This window comes from Bipolaris maydis, assembly GCF_028858645.1.
Source record: "Bipolaris maydis strain C4 unplaced genomic scaffold PSV08scaffold_10, whole genome shotgun sequence".
Taxonomy (NCBI): domain Eukaryota; kingdom Fungi; phylum Ascomycota; class Dothideomycetes; order Pleosporales; family Pleosporaceae; genus Bipolaris; species Bipolaris maydis.
Genome location: NW_027093866.1, coordinates 34,532 through 51,570, shown reverse-complemented (window position 1 = coordinate 51,570; position 17,039 = coordinate 34,532). Strand labels below are relative to the sequence as shown.

The window sequence follows — 17,039 nt, the reverse complement described above, 5'->3', positions numbered from 1 at the left end:
CATAAGCGGTATAGTGGTATAGTCAGACTATGTCTACCCCAAATAGTTATATCGTTCCAAATCCCTGCTTGCTTTTGCATATGCCAAGTATCCTGTACCGTCATTCGCTCTTACTACTCTGATAAGCTAGCATTAAGACGAGCGGCCTAGTCTGTAATATCATGTAAGATTCCTTCGCAGAAACGATAAAGTTAAACTCTTTATCCTGATTCTAGGCTATCAAAGAAGCAGGGATAAATGACAATACAGGATAGTCGAGACGGAATACGCAGAGGTTATCTGGTATGCTAGGCTCACAATAGGACGGGACAGCCACACACCCAGGGGGGGAGAGACGGCGGCAGCGTATGCGAAGGAGGTACCATTAATAATACCGCCGATAGACGTGGTGGAGATGTACATAACGGATAAAGCTATCCGTGATATAAGTAGATAGTAGAATTATCGTCTTTGAGTTATATTATATTCGCAATGATACTGCCGACAGATGTGCGAAGATTATATGAATATGCTATTAACGTATATTCGCTACTTCCTTTAATTATCTAATAAGCATCTTTAAGTTAATAAATATGCTCTAATTCTATATTATTATAAAGCTATTTAGTTTTATTCTATTTTATCCTAGCACTACTTTAGTAGTAGCTAGTTATACTTAAAGGAATATTATACGTTTAACGTATCGTGTAAAGAGCTCTATAGTTAATAAAATCTAGAACTAAAGATAGTTTTTAATAATATACTAATTTTCAGACGTACTAGATAGCTATTCTTATAGAGAATTAGATCCTTAATACTATTCTAGCTATAAATATCGCTTGACTTGTTTCCCTCTATTTGCTATATAGCGTATTAGATTAATTATCTTAGAAAAGAATAGCAGGCTATACTCTAACCTACTAAAATTAGATATTAAAAAAATTAACTTTATAGTTAAAGTAGTTATATAATAAAAGAATTTAGATAGACCTCTATAAGACTGTATTAAACTCTAAAAAATAGGTTAGTTGTTATAAGTAATAAGAAGGATTCTCTCCTTAATAAGGGACGAAGAGGCGAAGGGCCTATAAGCATCCACGTTAGAAGGTAATAGCTATCGCAGGGCTTAGAGTTACGTGATATACTATCCTACTAAGGCTAGCTATCTAGAATAGTAGTATATAATAGAATAGCAGCACTATCCTAACTATCCCGCTAAAATAAGATAGATAGGATAATAAGATTAGAAGTAATAAGGATATAAAGATAAATAGATTTTATTATTTACTCTTATTATAGTTAACTTAAATAGTACTTTCTTACTAGTTATTTAACTTTATAAGATTAATACTTATTAGTCTATTTAATATAGATTAAGAATTATTAACTTATTATTACTTTATATCTAAATACACTGTTATAAGTAATAAGAAGGATTCTCTTCTTAACATAGGACGACGAGGGTTAGAGGCTAACCACGTCTGCGTTAGAAGGTAATAAATACCGCGGGGCTATAGTCACGTAATATATATACTCCTACTAAGAGCTCTACTTCTAGAGTATAGGTGGCCTTAGAAGAATTATACTCCTACTACTTCTATAAGAAAGAGAGAATAGAGAGTACTTAGATAAAAGTAATAAGAATATAAAAATAGATAGATTTTATTATTTACTCTTATTATAGTTAACTTAAATTATACTTTCTTACTAGTATCTTTACTTAATATAATTACTACTTATTAGTTTATAGTAATATAGATTAAGTTTATTAAACTTTTTATTATCTTTCTATCTAAGTATACTACTTTACTATCTTACTAGATAACTTTACAGAATACTAGCGTAAAGCTTACTAGCTATAGTATAGAACCTAGTAAGAGAAGTATATGTTAGAATACTACTACTTAGGTAGTGGAAGTTACTGCTTGTTCTACTAGTAGCTTAGAGGTAGAGGTCTCTACCTTCTACTTATCTAGTAATAGACTTAGAGGCAGCTTATTAAAGGTTCTAATAAAGAGAGATAAATAAGAGATAAAAAGATATTACTAAGAGAGAGAGAATAGTTAAATTGTCTTTCTAAGGTAGTCTATAGGATTTGCTCTACTCTTCTCTACTTTCTATTTACTAGCTATTCTACTACTATTTATATTCGTTGTCTTAGATTCTAAAAGAGTCTTCTTAGTAGTAGCTTACATAATCTATAGCGTAATAGATAGATATTACTAGATAATAGTATAATAGCTTCTAGTAATAGATTAATTAACGAGTTTTAGTTAAAGATTAAGTACTTATTCTATTAGAGATTAGCTAGTAAGCTTATATCTTTAATAGTATAGATCTAAACCCTATATAATAACTAGCTAGTTTAGCTTTAGATATATTCTTAGACGTAGTTAAAGTTAAGTTATCTAATCTACTAATAACTTCTATATTATCTAGGTAATATTTAATCTCTAGTTAGGTAATAATATTCTATAATTTATTATTATCTAGCTCTAACTTATAGTATAGGACGTTAAGCTATTATTTAACCTTATTTTTACTTTAATAGTTATATACTATATAGTCTTCCCTACTATATACGTAGTAGTTAATTTTCTTCTTATTATCTTTATCTTTTTTATAGTAAGGCTTACTAGGTCTCTTTTCTTAGTTAATATTATTAAGGTGTATAGGTTTATATCTATTAGTTGTATATATACTAGGTGTTCTAGGCTAATAGCTTCTTTATTATCCTTAGTTAGGCTATAAATATTAGTAATATTATTATTAAGGCTAATTATTCTTATTATTATAGTTATATATTCTTTAGTTAAATAGTTATTCTTCTAATATAAGCTTATATAGCTTATTATTAAGTTAAATAGCTTTTACTATAAGTTTATTAAAGGTAGTAATATAAGCTCTACTTTTTATAAGTTCTTAGCGTACTATTAGTTTAAGGCCTTATTAGTATATATATATAAGAGTGTTATTATTCTATTTAATATTTATTATATATTACTAGAATTAAGTTATATAATTAGTAGTAGACTTAGTTTAGTATAGAGTCTAAATTTTTTATTTTATAATTAGAGATTTCTTAAAGAGTAAAAAGTTTTATTATATCTTAGCTTTAAAAGTATCTTAGTTTTTAACTAGATTAGTATTTTTATTATTATTAATAGAGTCGTCTATATATCATTTAATAATAGAGTAAAACTATTTCTCTATATTACCTTAGTAGTAACTAGTAGCTAAGATAACTTTATCTTTTTTATTAATCTTATTACTAGCTAAGTAGAAGTAATAGTTAACCTAGAGAAGCTAGGCTTTAAGTTTATTATAGTTACTATAGTAAAAATTAAGCTTATAGGTGTTAGCTATAGTTTCTTTAGTCTAGAAAGTAGCTAAAATATCTATTATAATATTATTTATTATAAGAGTATTTAAGGTATTAAAAGTATAGCTTAAGTAGAAGTAATATAAAACTTTTAGTATTAAGCTTCTTATTAGTTAGTTTTTATAAATAGAGTAGTAGAGTATAATATAGTAGATAATAATGTATAAGTAGAATAACTCTTTATATTATACTTATACTTAAAACTTAAGTTAAATATATTAAGCTATAAAGGCTTAATACCTATACTATATACTAGAGAGTAGAAGTAATTATATATAATTAATATAGTAGTTATAAATAGTTAGGTAAAAGGTATAGTTTTAATTAGCTACTAAAGTAATTATATACAATTAATAAAGTAATTATTAATAATTACGCTTTAATTAGCTAGATATATCTAATTATATATAATTAGTTATATAACTATAGTATAGTTAAAGAATTATAGCGCAGTCTTATCTTTTAGATCCTCTAAACTAATTACTTATAAGTAGCTTACCTTAGCTTATAATAATTAGATAGGAACGTATAAGTAGAATAACTCTTTATATTATACTTATACTTAAAACTTAAGTTAAATATATTAAGCTATAAGAGCTTAATACCTATACTATATACTAAAGAGTAGAAGTAATTATATATAATTAATATAGTAATTATAGATAATTAGATAAGAGATATAGTTCTAATTAGCTATTAAAGTAATTATATATAATTAATAAAGTAATTATTAATATTCGCGCCCTAATATTAAGAGTATAGCTTAAGTAGAAGTAATATAAGACTTCTAGTGTTAAGCTTCTTATTAGTTAGTTTTTATAGATAGAGTAGTAGAGTGTAATATTAGATAGTAATATATAAGTAGAATAACTCTCTATATTATACTTATACTTAAAACTTAAGTTAAATATATTAAGATATAAGAGCTTAATACCTATACTATATACTAGAGAGTAGAAGTAATTATATATAATTAATATAGTAGTTATAAATAGTTAGGTAAAAGGTATAGTTTTAATTAGCTACTAAAGTAATTATATACAATTAATAAAGTAATTATTAATAATTACGCTTTAATTAGCTAGATATATCTAATTATATATAATTAGTTATATAACTATAGTATAGTTAAAGAATTATAGCGCAGTCTTATCTTTTAGATCCTCTAAACTAATTACTTATAAGTAGCTTACCTTAGCTTATAACAACTATATAGAAATACTTAATAGAGTAGTAGACGCTTTAAGTAGAAAGTCTAATTTACGCGAAGAGAGTTATAAGGAACTATATAATACCTTACTTAAGATAATACTTAATAATAGTCTAAAGTATAACTAGCTAGAACTAGCTAAAGTAGCTAAGGTAGCTAAGTAGGTAGAAACGCTATAATAATAATAGTAGTAGTAAGCAGCTAGCTAGTAGTTTAAGACTAATAAAGTAGACTCTAATAAACTATTAAATAATAAATAAGAGTACTAAGATATAGTTCTAAAGAATTAAATATATATATCTCTATATATAAGATTAAGTCTTATATAAGAACTATATAAGTTTATAGAATATAGATATATAGAAATTAAAAAAATAGTTAGATATTTATCTAAGATATTTTTAATACTATATATATATATAAAGATATAGAAAATACTAAGTAACTATTTAATATATTATAAAAATAAGCTTAAGAGATATAAGCTCTATAGTCTATTATAACCTTTATAGCTACTATCTAAACTATAAATAAGTATAATAATAGACTTAATAGTAAAGCTCTTAAGATTATTAAAACTAAAATTAGCTTAATTTTATAATATAATTTTAGTAATTATAGACTAATTAACTAAAGTAGTTAAGTTTATACCTATAGAAGAGACTATTATAGTAAAAGAATAGAGGTATAAAGTTACTAAAGTATTAGTATTAAAGTATAAGATACTTAAAAAGTTTATTACTAATTATAATAAACTATTTATATCTAAATACTAGAATATATTCCTAGTAAAGCTAGGAATTAAAAAGAAGCTTTTAATAAGCTTTAACTTAGAAATAAATAGCTCAATAGAATAAATAAACTAGATATTAAAATAGTACCTATAAATATATACTAATAAATTATAAGATAACTAAGTAGAGTTATTACTAATAGCGTAACTAGCTTATAATAGTATAAAATCTATAATAATAAAGTATTTACTATACTATACAAACTATAAATATAAGCTAGTAGCTTATTAAGATTTAAAGAATATTAAGAGTATTATAGTAAGTACTAATAATAAAGTAAAGCTTATATAAGATTTATATAAAGAGCTAAGTTAGAATATAGCTTAATAGAACCTTATAATATATATCTAAAGTAGTAAATAAATAAAGAATTAAAGAACTAACTTTTAAAAAGAGAGATAAAGTTTTTCTATTATAATAAAACTTAAAAACTAAATAATTATATAGAAAATTAGATAACCTCTAAGTAAGACTATTTAAGATTTTAGAGGAAATAAGAAAAGTAAACTATAAGTTAAAACTCTTATAAGGTATATAAATCTACTTTATCTTTTATAAGAAACTTCTAGAATTAGTAACTCTAAATACTAAGCTAGTAATAGATATAGAGCTTAAAGATAATAAGTATAAGGTTAAGGAAATTAAAAACTTATAGAAAATTAGTAGTTAGTAAAAGTACTTAGTTAAGTAGTAAGGATAGCCTAAGAGCTATAATACTTAGGAACTTAAAGAAAATCTAATAAACTATAAGTTATAGGTACGTAAGTATTATTAGAGATACCTATAGAAATAAAAACTAAATTCTTATAGAATAGAAAGAAATTAAAGAATCAAGAATAAAAAGAAGAAGAATAATTAGCCTATAACTAGCCTAGGTTAGTTAAGGGTCTAGATAGTAATAGTCTAGTTAATAGAAGATTTATACTAGGGGCTAAGCTCCTCTCTTTCTTCTCTTTTATATAATCTTAGAATATAAGAATAGTAAGGTTATAATAAGTAAATAAACGCTCGCGAGACTTTACCTTTAGAAGCTTATAATAAAGACGCGTAGCGTCCTCTTTAGTATAAGTAACTTTAAGCTTCTTCTACTTATACTCTTACTAAACTTTCTTCTACTCTTCCTTAGAAATAAATAATCTATACTTAGCTTTTATAGAAATATATCTAGCGTAATAGCTAGTTATAGTATCTATAAAATAGTAAAGATTTTTCTTCTTATAATAAGAATAATAATAAGAGGTTATTTTATTCCCTTATTCTATTATATAATTAGTATAATAATAACGCTCTTTATTTAACTTTTAAGCGCGAATATAGGTATAAGAAGATAGGACCTTAGGTATAGTTAGAAAGGCTAAAGTTAAGAAAAGAATAGTTATAATAGCCTAGGGCCTACTAACCTTTTATATAGCTAACGCTTTAATATATAATATAGTAGAATAATAATTTAGAGTATTAGAATAATACGCCTAAGAGAGGGGATAATATTATAAGTAATAAGAAGGATTCTCTTCTTAATAAGAGATAAAGAGGCGAAGAGCCTATAAGCGTTTATATTAGAAGGTAATAACTATTATAGAGCTTAGAGTTATGTAATATACTATTCTACTAAGGCTAGCTATCTAAGATAGCAGTATATAATACGATAGTAGCACTATTCTAACTATCCCGCTAAGATAAGATAGATAGGATAGTAGAATTAAAAGTAATAAGGATATAAAGATAGATAGATTTTATTATTTACTCTTATTATAGTTAACTTAAATTATACTTTCTTATTAGTATCTTTATTTAATAAAATTACTACTTATTAGTCTATAGTAATATAGATTAAGTTTATTAAACCTTTTATTACCTTTCTATCTAAGCACACTACTCTACTATATTACTAGATAACTTTACAGAACACTAGCGTAAAGCTCACTAGCTATAGTGTAGGACCTAGCAAGAGAAGTATAGATCTAAACCCCGTGTAACACTTCTTACTATTAAAGCGCGCGTATAGTAATACTATCTTAGTCTTAGTACGTAATCGCATCTACTATATTAGTAAAGAAACCTTCCTACTAGCGTTTAAATAGGCCTATTATAAGACTATTATACTAGAGAATATCTATAGAGAGTTTTAAGAGACTAGGCTTACTCTATATAATTACTATATTATTTTATTATAGCTTAACGTTATACTATATATACTAACTTTACTAGCGTAAGAGACTACTACCTAAGAGCTAAAAACGCTGCGTAACGCGCGTAAAATAGAGGTGTAAACTACGCTTATTTAAAACTATATATAAATCTAGCAAAGGTCTCTTATAACCTCTCTTAAGAAGTAAATATAGTAGTTAAGTAAGGGAGCCTTGTAAATAGCTTATTATATAGTATTAATATAGGAGGAAATAAGTCGCCTATAAGACGCTATTAAAGTATTAATAAAGTAAAAAACTTATAAGCGGCGCTACGTATAAGTAAAGAAGTTCTAGATAATTAGCTAGATAGCTAATTAGATTACTAAGGTAGAGGGTAATAGATATAATAATAGTATAACGTCTATAAAAAGAGTGCGTAGTAAATAGCGCTATAGACGTTATAGCTAAATTAGATATAACTCTTACACTTATTAAGTAGAATTAGAGGATATAGAGGATAGCGACGCGTCTAAAGAATAATATCTCGTTCTACTTAATACTTTTAATTATTATAGTGTTGCGTAATTTAATTATAAAGGTGTAATAGTGTGGAGAGGTGGCCCACTTGGTGGGGTAGCCCGCTCAGTGGTAAAACACGTTAAATATTTTATTAGAGCGAATAGCGTTATATTAGCTAAACTAGTATATTTATTAACTATATCTAGTAACTAGTTTAAATAAATTCTAAAATTTTATTTAATAAAAATATTCCTAAAAGACGAGAGCTAAATTCTACTGCTATATATATTAGTTATCTTAGGTTCTAGAAGAATCTTATTAGTAGTAGCTTACGTAATCTAGAGCGTAATAGATAAATATTGCTAGATAATAGTATAATAGCTTTTAGTAATAGCTTGATTAACAAGTAGTAACAGTTGACGGCTTCTAGTTACGGGATTTCCTTTCCCAGAAGGGTGCTACAGTTGCATGTTTATCTACCAGTCATTTCCATCTAATTGCATTTCACCATCCTCAGGCTTTCTCTAGATTGAGGCTACTGTTCGTAGCAGGTTCTGCGCTAAATTTGGCTGCGATTAGAAACGTTCTCAGAAACAATCCTCCTCAGCAGGTATGGAATGCATATGGTCCGACGGAGGCGACGACAGTTGTGACGCTTCCTCTGGTAGATCATCAAGAAGCAGAAGTGACACAAGTTGCAATCGGGAAATCCGTCAGAGACATGCAAGTAATACTGCTGGACAAAGATGGTCGGAAAGTTACAACAGAGGAGGAGCTCGGAGACATCTACATTAGTGGTACAGGGCTCTCCATTAGGTATCTGAATGGAACTGAAGAAAAACAAAGAAGATTTCTGAATAGTGCTACTATCCCTGCCTCCGAAGAAAATCGGCTTCCATTGTTCAAAAAAGGAGAGTTGAGTTATTTCAGGAAAGAAGCGCCAGGAGTTCTCTACTATGCTGGCCAAGAATGACCGGCAGATCAAGCACAACAACTATAGGGCAGAGCCCAGCGAGATCGAGTCAACATTTATATAGAGCCAGATGGTCCAGGCTGTTTGTGTTCTCCAATTCAAAGCTCCAGATACCAAGTCCGCGCCGCTACTTGTGGCCTGCTTTTTATCACAGGAGGATGACATAAACAAAACCACGGATCTACAAGAAAACGGTTCGAAATATTTGCCAGCGTATATACTTCCTGGCCAGGTTATCATCTTCAAAAAATTCCCACTTAACTCCCATGAGAAAATTGATAACGCCGCTTTCGAAAGCGAACTTAGCAAGAAGCTACCTAGGAATAACGCAGGCACACAACATGATGTGAGAAGCATGCTTGAGAAAATCTGGAAAGATGTTCTGGGCATACATGCGGCGCATGAGGATGACGACTTCTTTGACCTAGGCGCCACATCTCTGCACATTGCTCATTTGACTGTGAAGATCAGGCAGACCTTGGGGAAGTTTATCAGCCTACAGAATCTTTACAATAATTCACGTTTTGGGAAAACGGTTCAGTTCATCGAGTCCGTAAAAGATGGGGAAGCTACCAAGAAAATTGCGGTGATCGAGCGACTGAAGACTGACTCATGTGTAACTGGTGACATACTACCCTCAGATGGTTCTACTTCGACGGCTACTGGGACTGAGGAGGCGCATATTTTCTTGACGGGTGCAACGGGCTTCCTTGGGTCATACTTCCTGAAACACCTCTCTTCCACTGTGGCTATTGAGTCGCGGATTATATGTTTAATCAGGTCGAGGAACGACCTCTCCGCAAATGCACGTTTGCGGGAAGCGTTTAGGAAATATGGCCTTTGGGACGGCAAGGTTGAAGAACACATCAGTGTGGTGGATGGTGACCTTGCAACGCACCACTTTGGCCTGGCGGATGAATAATACGATCGCCTAGCCAGATCCGCTAGCGTGATATACCATTTTGGCGCACATGTCAACTTTTGCCAGCCTTACCAAACGTACTCCGAGGCGAACGTACTTGGCACCAAAATGGTGTTGGATTTTTCCAGCATTGGCCTGCCCAAAACCATGTATCCATTATGCATCAACGATTGATGCTTGGGGAGCAACCGGTCTTGTAAACGGGACAAAATCGCTACTAGAAGACGAGGCGTTAGAGCCACGTATTCAATCTCATTACACGGCACCGACTATCCTCAGAGCTAGTGGGTGGCTGAGAGTTTGATGCGCCGTGCCCGTGATCGTGGCTTCCTTATCTCGATATACCGCTTGGGAACCGTAATTTGCGATAGCGAGCGAGGTGTTGGCAATCCCAACGATTTCTTTGCACGGGTTGCGATAGGCAGTGCAAAGCTGGGGCTCTTTCCACTAGTTAAAGACTTGCGATGGGATTATGTCACCGTCGACCATGCATGCGCAGCTATCTACCACATTTCACGTTCAACTTCGAACGTTGAACAATTCTATAGTATCCTCTCACCGGATCCGAAGCAATCATTCAGTTTGGAGAGAACTGGGAAGCTCCTTCACGACGCTGGTTACCCTGTCGAACTGGTTGTATAACAGGAATGGTTGAAAGCCGTAAGCGAAGACGAGAATCTCAATGACAGTCCTTTGTTAGTCCTGATGCCTCTCCTCCGCGAGCCGGTTCTAGGAGAACTCGCTCGTTTTGAGACGAGCCGAAAAACGCCGATTTATCGAACCGACAATACCGAGGAGGCATTGGCAGATGCTGTCGACATAGTTTGTTTCCCGTTCACTGCGGAGATGTTTCGTAGTATGTTTCGTTTCTGGGTCAAGAAAGGGTATTTTATGCAGTATAAGTAAGGAGAAAGTTCTAGTTAATTTCTCTAACCCTAATCTTGGAAAAGGAGTTCCGTAGAGTTTTAGCTCTGGAATTCCATTTACTTCTATCTAAGAATTTCAAGTCTAATAAATACTTGTTAGTATTTATGTGTCTTTGATACATAGATAGTGAACTTAGATAAAAATGTGAATCGATTCGTCTTGTAGAGGAGGTTTTAAGAATGGGTACCCGCATTGATCGAGTATATATAGTATTATCTACGTAAAATAGTTTAAGCTCCGTTATCCGTGTCATGGTCACGGAATGAAAGCCAAAAAAACGTTGAACATACTCCTAGAACTCCAGCGATGGATGCATAGACTATGACCAACCAGGGATCGCGTGCTGCTGGACTAATAACAATGCCTATAACTGAACCAACACATGCACTGAGCTGGACCATAGCTTGCACTACGCTTCTCATATCCTTTGGCGCATGACTGTATGAATATTGACTTGCAGTCACCAGGCCAAGAATCTCAGCGATTGCCAACGCTACATAGATTGGTAACTGAATCCATACATTGATGTTATTGGGTATACGGCCATTATTGGAGGCCGCGCAAGCCAGAGGTGCGTCGTAGCATGGACCAGTACTGTAGATCAGCTTCTGAAGTCCTGACGCATATGCCATGGCGCCCCCACAAACTAAGTAAGCCACTGTAATGCGTTTTATGGGGCCGAATGCGATGCGATTTCTGGCAAGACAGTTGTAGAGAGTTTGAATGATCGGGCCAAAGACGACGCAAGCAACTCCAGACATTGCTTGGATCATGTCGTTTGGTACCCCAGCCAAGTCCATCTGCCCAGCCTGGGAGATGAGATTGTTATGCATTTGGGTAATGGCGAGGTAAAAGAACACAAACGAGAATCTATGCGAGATGACGTTAGTCAATTCCATGACGCGATTCGTACTTGAATGAAAAATTCAAAAACGTACATCACACGGCACGCGTGCAAGCCGATCTTCAATTCATCAACAAAGCTGTCATTCCATGTGACAATCACACTGCGAGATTCTTGTTGATAGTTTGGTTTTGCGTGATCCAACCTGAACCCACTGCGTGCTGCTGCGACTAGGACACGAATTGCTTGAGGGAGACAGTTTTTGCCCGGCGTTACTTTGACTGAGTAGCAATCAGTATCAGGGCTGAGTCCCGTCCAGCTAAGGGGGGGTGGGGGTGTGTGTGTCTCACCCAACTTAGAACTAAATAGAACTAGCATTGTGACCGCGATGAACAGCGATGTTGTCGCAACGACATATGACATCCAAAACCCAACATGTCGCTCCAGAAACGTTGCGGGAATGGAAGACAAAGAGGCCATATTTGTGAACCTCTCCAGACCTTAGCATATTCGGCGTAATCATTTTCCTTGCGCGGCTATGTCAACTTACCAGTAGAAACCGTTGAACAGGAATTGCAAGGTCCGCGAGCTGTCTATGATTGCAAGTTTACCGTCTTTTCGGCGCACGACTTGAGGTTGGCCCTGTGGCAATTGATCGCCTGCCTTCTAGTTAACTGGCTCTTAAAATATCGAGGGCTATAAAAGTGCTATAATACCTATCAAAGGGGATATTGTGGCCTTCGTAGCCCCGACGCCAAATGCAATCAAGAACATTGCGCAAATCAAACCTGGTAGGCCAGCCCCGTTTTCAAGAGCTACGGGTATTGATGTAGTGCACATGACCAGGTTGCCGCATAATGAGAGGCTGTATCTCACCCACTTGGTTAGCAACGAAGCTCATAGACGTCGATTAGCAGTATCGCTTACCATAGGCCTAATAAAAGTGTTTTGTAACGCCCCAGCCAGGTGTCAGATATTATGCCAAACATCAAGGGAGTCAAGAATTGGAAGACAAAAAAGACATTTGAGATCATCGACGAGGTCGACTGTCCAAGTCCAAGTGCGCCAGGCACACTGGGATTGCCTCGGGGATGCTGCATGTAATTTTCTGTTGCGGGACATTGTCTTAGCATAAATATAGACTCTGCGAGATGATTGACCCAGATATGTACTTACGCCAAGTGATGACCGTCGAGTAGTATCCGAAGCGTTCTGCAGCTCCTATCAGGGCAGCCGCCCAGGCTACAAATGGTACACTGTCGACGATATGTGGGAGGTCGCGTATTTCTGCCTCAGTGGCGTCTCGACGTTCCGATATGCCCAAATTCAGAGGCGAGACCTGATCTTTCGTACCCGGTTCGAGGGCGCCTTCCTGCGTGATTCTCATGATATGAGAGTTGCGGCCTATGATTGACAACAACGGAGAGCTTTTGCAACACTTGCAAACCGCTGGTAACTACCATCTACAAACGATCTTGCTCCACTACAAGATATTTCAGAAGAATGAATCGGAAACAATAGACCAAGTGCGAGGCCAGTGAACGTTTGCTACGAGTCCATGTCGGAATTCCGGGCCGTGTGCATCTAGGAGCCGTTCTGGCACCAATAATATGCAAGATCACTTTCTGGAAGAAAGTAGTCTGTCTCTGACTTGTCACGTATCCCCGATGAATTACTTCGATTTGGACTTTGAAGTACCGCATGTGGGCCAAGACGCTAAGGATCGTACTTCAACTGCCTCAAACTTGCTCTGCAAGCCACATCGCTTGGGGAGACCGCCAAGAAATGGAGATTGCCTCAACTGTGTCACCTTCCTTTGCATGGCGACTTTTTGGACTAAACGATATCAACTCTAGGAAGGAGGATACAACGCACACGTCATGTCATGCAAACATCTCTTTCGCTTTTTGAACAGATTGCTTCACACTGCACTCATTAGTTTAGTATCCGCATCCAGGAGTTTCTGAGGTGCAACAGTTTGCTTCGAACTTCGAGCTAAGCAGATCCGGATAGAGCAGTCCAATCATTCCGTAGCAATGAGCACAGACTCCAGCTCCGCAAAGTTCCACATCGCATACAACGACACTACCATAAAGAATTTCGAACTGCGCAACGTCTCAACTTGCCTAGGATATCTTCTTCCAACATTACAATCCCTCCCGCCAACTTTCTCCCTCCTCGATGTCGGATGTGGCCCAGGAAGCATAACGTTCGATCTAGCCCGCCGCTTCCCACAAGCCAAGATCATCGGTCTTGACCAAAGCGGCACCATCATAGAGCATAACAATGCAAACATTGAAAAGAATGCTCCCAACACCAACCTAGATTTCCGCGTCGGCGACATTCTCCGCCCAGAGTCCTTCCTGACCGCGGATGAAATCGGCAATTTCGACATCGTCCATGAACACACGACGCTCATCTGTATACCAGACTCTGCCCCTGTCCTGCAACAGATGAAAATCCTGGCTAAACCAAATGGTGGCATCGTAGCATGTCGTGATGGCGACACGCAATCACAAGTCGTATGGCCGCCGTGCCCCGAGACGGATGAGATCCAAGAACGTATTTACCGCATGCGTGGTCTTGAGACGCAAATGGGTCGTCGTTTGATCACAAAGGCACTAGAGGCGGGATTTTGCAGAGATCAGATAACGGCATCGGCGAGCGTCATGTCGAATATCACGCTAGAGGAGAGACAGGCCTATGCGGGGTCCATGCTGAATATGCTGGCTGATGAGAATTCAGAGTATCGCAAAGCTGCGAAGAAGTTTGGATACACAGAAGAACAGGTTGAAGTGTTAAGGGAAAGAATGAGGCGATTCATAGCGGCAGAAGATGCGTGGAGATTGTTGATATGTACAGAGATTATTTGTGTTAATCAACTTGATATTTGAACCCCTTTTACATTGAATCACCAAGAAAAGGCTTCGTCGATCAAAATGAATGGCTGACTTTTCTTCGAAGTTCGCGCAGCCTTGATGAGTTTGTAGCGAACATCGTCGGCTAAGCCTGGTGGGCCGGAAACTAAGACTGCCATAGGTCCCTTGCCACTGGCTTCGTGACGGACCAAGCTCTGCTGAATAATCATATCCAGGTCGAAGCGCTCGCCGACCAATGTTTTCACCTTAATATCTGGAGAAAGGGACTCCAGTGTTGGTGTCAAATCATCGACGAGTCCAGATTTCCTACTGGACCAAAACAGCTCTGTGTCTTTGTCTCCACACTCTTTCAGGAAAGGTAGTATAGCTGTAATGCCGACTCCGCCGACGATGCAGAGTATACTGCTGCACTGTGAAAATTGTGAATGAATATATCCTGAGTGATTGTAAGGACCGTCGATTAGAACCAGCATTCGAATCTGTTGACCTTCTGAACGAGCGGCTCTCTCTTGTAACATTTTAGTAATTCCGCCCCGCGTGCGAGCGAAGAATGTCGTGCGGACTGGAGTAGTCTCGCTGTCTACCGCTGTAGATGCCGTAATCATTGCAGAAGCATCCTTCGCTTTGGTATCATCGAGCCGGGGACTGGCATTTGAACCGGAACTAGAATTGGAACGATGGGAATGATCCGGAAAACAACCTGAAACGTATCCACTGACTGAAAAAGGATGCGTTTCCCAGAATCGCCAGCTAAGTGTCGGGAAGCAGATGTAGGCCACGCCAGACTTGAGCTGCTTTCCTTCGACTTCAATTCTGATGTATTCACCTTCTGTTTGTGGGATCACGGTTATGATGGCCGTCCTACTTCCTTGGAACACCATGCGAGCGATGCGAATCAGACGCTCAAGTGCCCACATTCCCGCTGCAACGAACATCCAAATTTCGTAGCCCCAGCTCCAGGTATAGACATACCAAATATGGTAGTAAAATCCAAGGAGGAAAAGAAGAGATAGAATGACGTGAGAGATGATGAAGAATTCGTAGAACTTTTGTCGGACAGTCAGCAGAGAGAATGGTATCAGTGCACAGGCAGCGACAGTGCCGACTATTCCCCATTGCCAGTACAAACGCAATATTTCAGCGGAATAGGAGCCCGCAAGGATGTAATATCTCCACAACATAACGGAATGGATCATAGTGTGCAAGAAAGCCCAGTAGCCAAGCCAACGATGGAGTAGGAGATATGTGCTGTAGCTCCAATCTGTCACATACAGCAGAATACTGTTTCGCGATGAAAAGAGGAACAATGCGATGACGTTTCCCATGGCCATAGATCCGGCACGATTGCCGATGATGCTGAGAAGTTGTTTGCCCTTGGTAAGGAAGCTCGCCTGGGGCTGCTTGATGGTGTACGGCGCGACGAGTAAGATGAGGTTGAGCAAGCTGATGAGAATGATGTAGAGAGTCTGTCCGCGGGTCGGAACTAAACCTCCTGCTACGGGCTCGCGGTGCTTTTTTCCAAAGGCCGCGGGATATATAAGAAGCGACTTGAAACTGCTCCAGCCGCAATTTGCTGAGAGGCCTGGCACGAAACGAAGCAAGGACAGTAGGACCGGTAGGGAGATTGCGACGGCTGCGATGATGATCCTTGTCTAGGTTAGTGTTTGCGCTTTCCAAGCAGTCTAGGTCAATGGTGATACTCACGCCATCGTGCTGTGACCCTTTTCGTTGATCTCAAAATCCGACATGTAGTTCCACTGTAACTGCCATTGCACGGGCGCCACAAAACGTGTCTCGTTCAGGGCACCACTTCCACCAGTAGTCAGGGCCAGAGGGCTTGTTACTTTGTATGGCTTCAAACCTGCGGGGACCTTTGCGGTAGTCTGATTGACCGGATCTGCCCTGGCTTTGAGCTCATCTTCCCGTGCAGCAGCGAGCGCTTCTTCATATGACATAGCTGGGACATATTGGTAGTTACCTAGGGTGCCAGTTCCGAGATGAGAGGCCCAATAGTCTTTCAGGAGGCTCTTTGATGGCTTGTCGCTCAGTGAGCAGTAGACATCGATACAAAGTGCCATGGTCTTGAGGAACGTTTTGTCTCGGACAAAGCATTCTGCCGGTGTCGAGACGGGGTTGTGCGCTGTTCCATGGTTCGTCGAGCTGTCCGTTGGCGTGCAAGCGAGGGTCTGCTTCCGAATGACATTGCGGCAGGCGAAGGAACAAGTCGGGTTGTACAACGTCTTCCCATATCCAATAAGGCCAGTACCATCAGCCTTGATACCCTCAATGTAGAGCTGCAAAGCAGTCAGGCTCGAGAACAGCCATGTGCGTATTGGTGTCATTGTACACAGTTCCACACAGCTCGTCGATCATACAAGATTGTCCTGCTGGCTAGCAACGGCGCAGTTTTTGTATGGGGACCTGCTGGAAAGGTATGCAAAGTAAGGCGCAAACAGCTACGGCCCGTTCTCCGGTCTGTTG

At 36.7% G+C, this 17,039-nt stretch overlaps 4 protein-coding genes across 4 annotated transcripts; 2 read left to right on the top strand and 2 right to left on the bottom strand.

The window, feature by feature from the left end:
- Positions 1-9,056: 9,056 nt before the first annotated feature.
- On the top strand, positions 9,057-9,908 carry PSV08DRAFT_184237 (male sterility protein-domain-containing protein; the record flags this gene model as incomplete). Its single annotated transcript, XM_014217910.1, has 1 exon — positions 9,057-9,908. The coding sequence occupies one exon, from the start codon at positions 9,057-9,059 to the stop codon at positions 9,906-9,908; it is 852 nt and encodes a 283-aa protein (XP_014073385.1).
- A 1,157-nt stretch (positions 9,909-11,065) lies between these two features.
- PSV08DRAFT_363580 (POT family-domain-containing protein) lies at positions 11,066-13,066 on the bottom strand (the record flags this gene model as incomplete). The annotated part of the gene is made up of 7 exons (XM_014217925.1): positions 11,066-11,705; positions 11,774-11,960; positions 12,030-12,169; positions 12,230-12,338; positions 12,396-12,544; positions 12,607-12,787; positions 12,856-13,066. The coding sequence occupies 7 exons, from the start codon at positions 13,064-13,066 to the stop codon at positions 11,066-11,068; spliced, it is 1,617 nt and encodes a 538-aa protein (XP_014073400.1).
- Positions 13,067-13,609: 543 nt separating this feature from the next.
- Positions 13,610-14,749, top strand: PSV08DRAFT_410769 (S-adenosyl-L-methionine-dependent methyltransferase). Its single transcript, XM_014217940.1, has one exon. The coding sequence runs from the start codon at positions 13,716-13,718 to the stop codon at positions 14,571-14,573; it is 858 nt and encodes a 285-aa protein (XP_014073415.1). The 5' UTR covers positions 13,610-13,715; the 3' UTR covers positions 14,574-14,749.
- PSV08DRAFT_410768 (uncharacterized protein) lies at positions 14,506-16,900 on the bottom strand (the record flags this gene model as incomplete). Its single annotated transcript, XM_014217939.1, has 2 exons — positions 14,506-16,205; positions 16,263-16,900. 2 exons carry the CDS (start codon positions 16,898-16,900, stop codon positions 14,591-14,593), a joined length of 2,253 nt encoding a protein of 750 aa, XP_014073414.1. The 3' UTR covers positions 14,506-14,590.
- Between the last annotated feature and the right edge of the window lie 139 nt (positions 16,901-17,039).

Coding starts and splice junctions, on each gene's coding strand:
- PSV08DRAFT_410769 (XM_014217940.1), top strand. CDS start 13,716: ATGAGCACAGACTCCAGCTCCGCAAAGTTCCACATCGCATACAACGAC.